The following is a 2,770-nucleotide window of genomic DNA, read 5'->3' on the forward strand; positions in this document are numbered from 1 at the left end:
TACTCAGACACTTTGGGAACAGGAACTCTGCCACACGTGTACAATTACGAGGTGTGCAGGACGACTGACTCCAGAAAGAGTGACTGCAAGTTCGGCAGAGCTGATAGTCAGAATGTGTTGATAATGGACCCCAGTTCAACAGGGACGATGCAGAGGATACAGAATGAAAAGAACATCCTGGATGAACCTGACTCTCCTCTTGAGGTTGGTTATAATAATCAGCTGCAATTCATTTAATTTCTGCACGTTTCGTTTTCATTTGAATTTTTTTATTTCCAAAGCAATAACGTTTTATTGTTAGTTTATCAAGGTTTTTCTTATTATTATTTTTTTTTCGACTTTTTCAAGGTTATTTGTTGTACTATAAAGTCTATTTTTTTAGCTTAAGTTAATTGGATTTATGGTCACTATAAAACTTGGTGAAAAAGGCTTAGAGGCAGACTAAATTTCAGCACCCTGGACAGAAGCGCTAATAATCAGCTAAACTCCTCCTGCTGTCTCTCTCTCTCTCTCTCTCTCTCTCTCTCTCTCTCTCTCTCGTGTCTCATTGTGTCTTAATATTCTAATACATTTGTTTCTTTATTTTGGGGATTTTTCTATTTTTATTTCAAGTAATTATGTATTGTTGATTGATTCACGTTTCTTTTGGTTGGATTGTGTTACCCGTTTCTATTTTTGAATCATTTTTGTGATATCTTTACGGAAGTCAGTTCATATTTACTTTACAACTCTTGCAGTTTTGCTCTGTCAACTCTGTGGGCCGCTGTTGGTCAATTTGTTGAGGTTGTAGAAAAGATTTAAAGCAAACCTCTCGTGCCATGTCAGTATTTTAGAGGAAATTGAGAGAAGGGCGCTGCTTCGTAAAACTCACAGATCGTATGTTGACGGCTTTAACATCGTGCCACTTCTTCCTATCATCTGGATTTGAATGTGTTTTATTTTATTGTTTCTTCCACTTTCTATTGGCTCTATTTCTTTGTGTAAATTGAGATCTAATCTTTTTTTGTTTTTTTTTTAACGGGAGCACAAAGCATTGGACAGAACAATGGAACGGCAAGTACTGTTTTCCATCTTGCTTTGCTGCGTCTATTCAGCTCTAGGTCAGATCAGCTACTCTGTTCCTGAAGAAATGCCAAAGGGATCTGTGGTGGGAAACATCGCAATAGATTTGGGTTTGGATGTGAAAAGATTACAATCGGGTAAAGCTCGCATCTTCACGGGCGAAAGTGCAGAATACGTCGAGCTGAGCAGAGAAAGAGGAGTCCTTCTGGTGAAAGAAAAGATCGACAGAGAGTTGCTCTGCAGACAGACGACGCCTTGTGCTTTGCATTTGCAGATCATTTTAGAAAAACCCATGGAGCTTTTTCGGATAACAGTCGAGATTACCGACATCAACGACAACAGTCCCAGCTTTAAACATGGCGAGAAGCGTTTTGAAATCAGCGAATCTGCGGTTACGGGCTCTAAATTTGTCTTAGAGAAAGCCGTTGATTTAGACATCGGCAGAAACGGTATAAAAAATTACAGTTTAAAACCTACAGATAATTTTGTGTTGAAGGTAGAAAATGAGGCAGATGGAAATAAAAAGGTTGAGATGATTTTACATAAGCCTTTAGACAGAGAGAAAGAGGAAGAGATTTCATTAGTGTTAAAAGCTGTAGATGGGGGAGAACCCCAAATGTCTGGTACAGTGAAAATTTATGTGACTGTTCTCGATGTAAATGACAATCCTCCTGTTTTTACACAGTCGGTTTACAAAGCAACCATAGCAGAAAATTCTCAGAAAGGAACCACACTGACAACAGTCAGTGCTTCTGATGCAGATAAGGGAATCAACGGGAAAATTTCCTATGCGTTATCGTCTTCTATTGATAGTTTGTCTGATATTTTTCAAATAAAAGAAAATGGTGAAGTAATTTTAGTGGGGGAGATTGACTTTGAAAGAGCGAAAAATTACCAAATTGATATTGTAGCTACAGACAGCGGTGGTCTTTCTGACTCGAGTAAAATTATAGTTGATGTTATTGACGTAAATGACAATGACCCTGTTATAAGTATCATGTCAAAATCTGACTTTATTCTAGAAGACTCTCCCCATAATACAGTTATAGTTATGTTTAGCGTCACTGACCCAGATTTCAGTAACAACGGTCGTGTAAATTGCAGAATAAGTGAAAATATACCATTTGCTATTAAAACGTCATCAAATGACTTTTATACCCTTGTAACAGACAGTGAATTAGACAGAGAGACAGCCTCTGAGTACAATATCACAGTGACCTGTTCTGATGGAGGAATCCCATCCCTCTCCAGCAGCGTCACTCTCACCTTACAGATCTCTGATGTAAATGACAACGCGCCTGTCTTTGAGAGAAGCTCATATGAGGCCTACATTGCAGAAAACAACACACCAGGTGTGTCTATATTCACAGTGACAGCTACAGATGCTGATTGGAACCAGAATGCCCGTGTTTCATACATCCTGGAGGACACTTCTGTAAACGGAGTGCCAATATCATCATATGTGTCTGTCAGTGCCGATAGTGGAGTCATCCATGCAGTTCACTCTCTTGACTATGAGCAGATCAAAGATTTCTATTTTCACATCAAAGCGCAGGATGGAGGCTCTCCTCCACTCAGTAGCAACGTGACTGTGAAAATTTTGATCCAGGACCAGAATGATAACCCCCCTCAGGTTCTGTATCCAGTCCAGACTGGTGGCTCCATGGTGGCTGAAATGGTGTCTCGTTCAGCAGATGTGGGCTACCTG

General features: G+C 39.6%; 1 protein-coding gene across 1 annotated transcript in view; it reads left to right on the plus strand.

Moving 5' to 3' along the window:
• LOC107837855 (protocadherin gamma-A2-like) overlaps positions 1 to 2,770 on the plus strand; it is a 26,833-nt gene that overhangs the window by 21,142 nt on the left and 2,921 nt on the right. Inside the window, exon 3 of the mRNA XM_016678430.1 lies at positions 2,696 to 2,758. Within this exon, the coding sequence (XP_016533916.1) occupies positions 2,696 to 2,758 (63 nt within the window). The remainder of the gene's footprint in view (positions 1 to 2,695; positions 2,759 to 2,770) is intronic.

The sequence above is a fragment of the Poecilia formosa genome, unplaced genomic scaffold, assembly GCF_000485575.1.
Source record: "Poecilia formosa unplaced genomic scaffold, Poecilia_formosa-5.1.2 Scaffold183, whole genome shotgun sequence".
Classification (NCBI taxonomy): Eukaryota; Metazoa; Chordata; class Actinopteri; order Cyprinodontiformes; family Poeciliidae; genus Poecilia; species Poecilia formosa.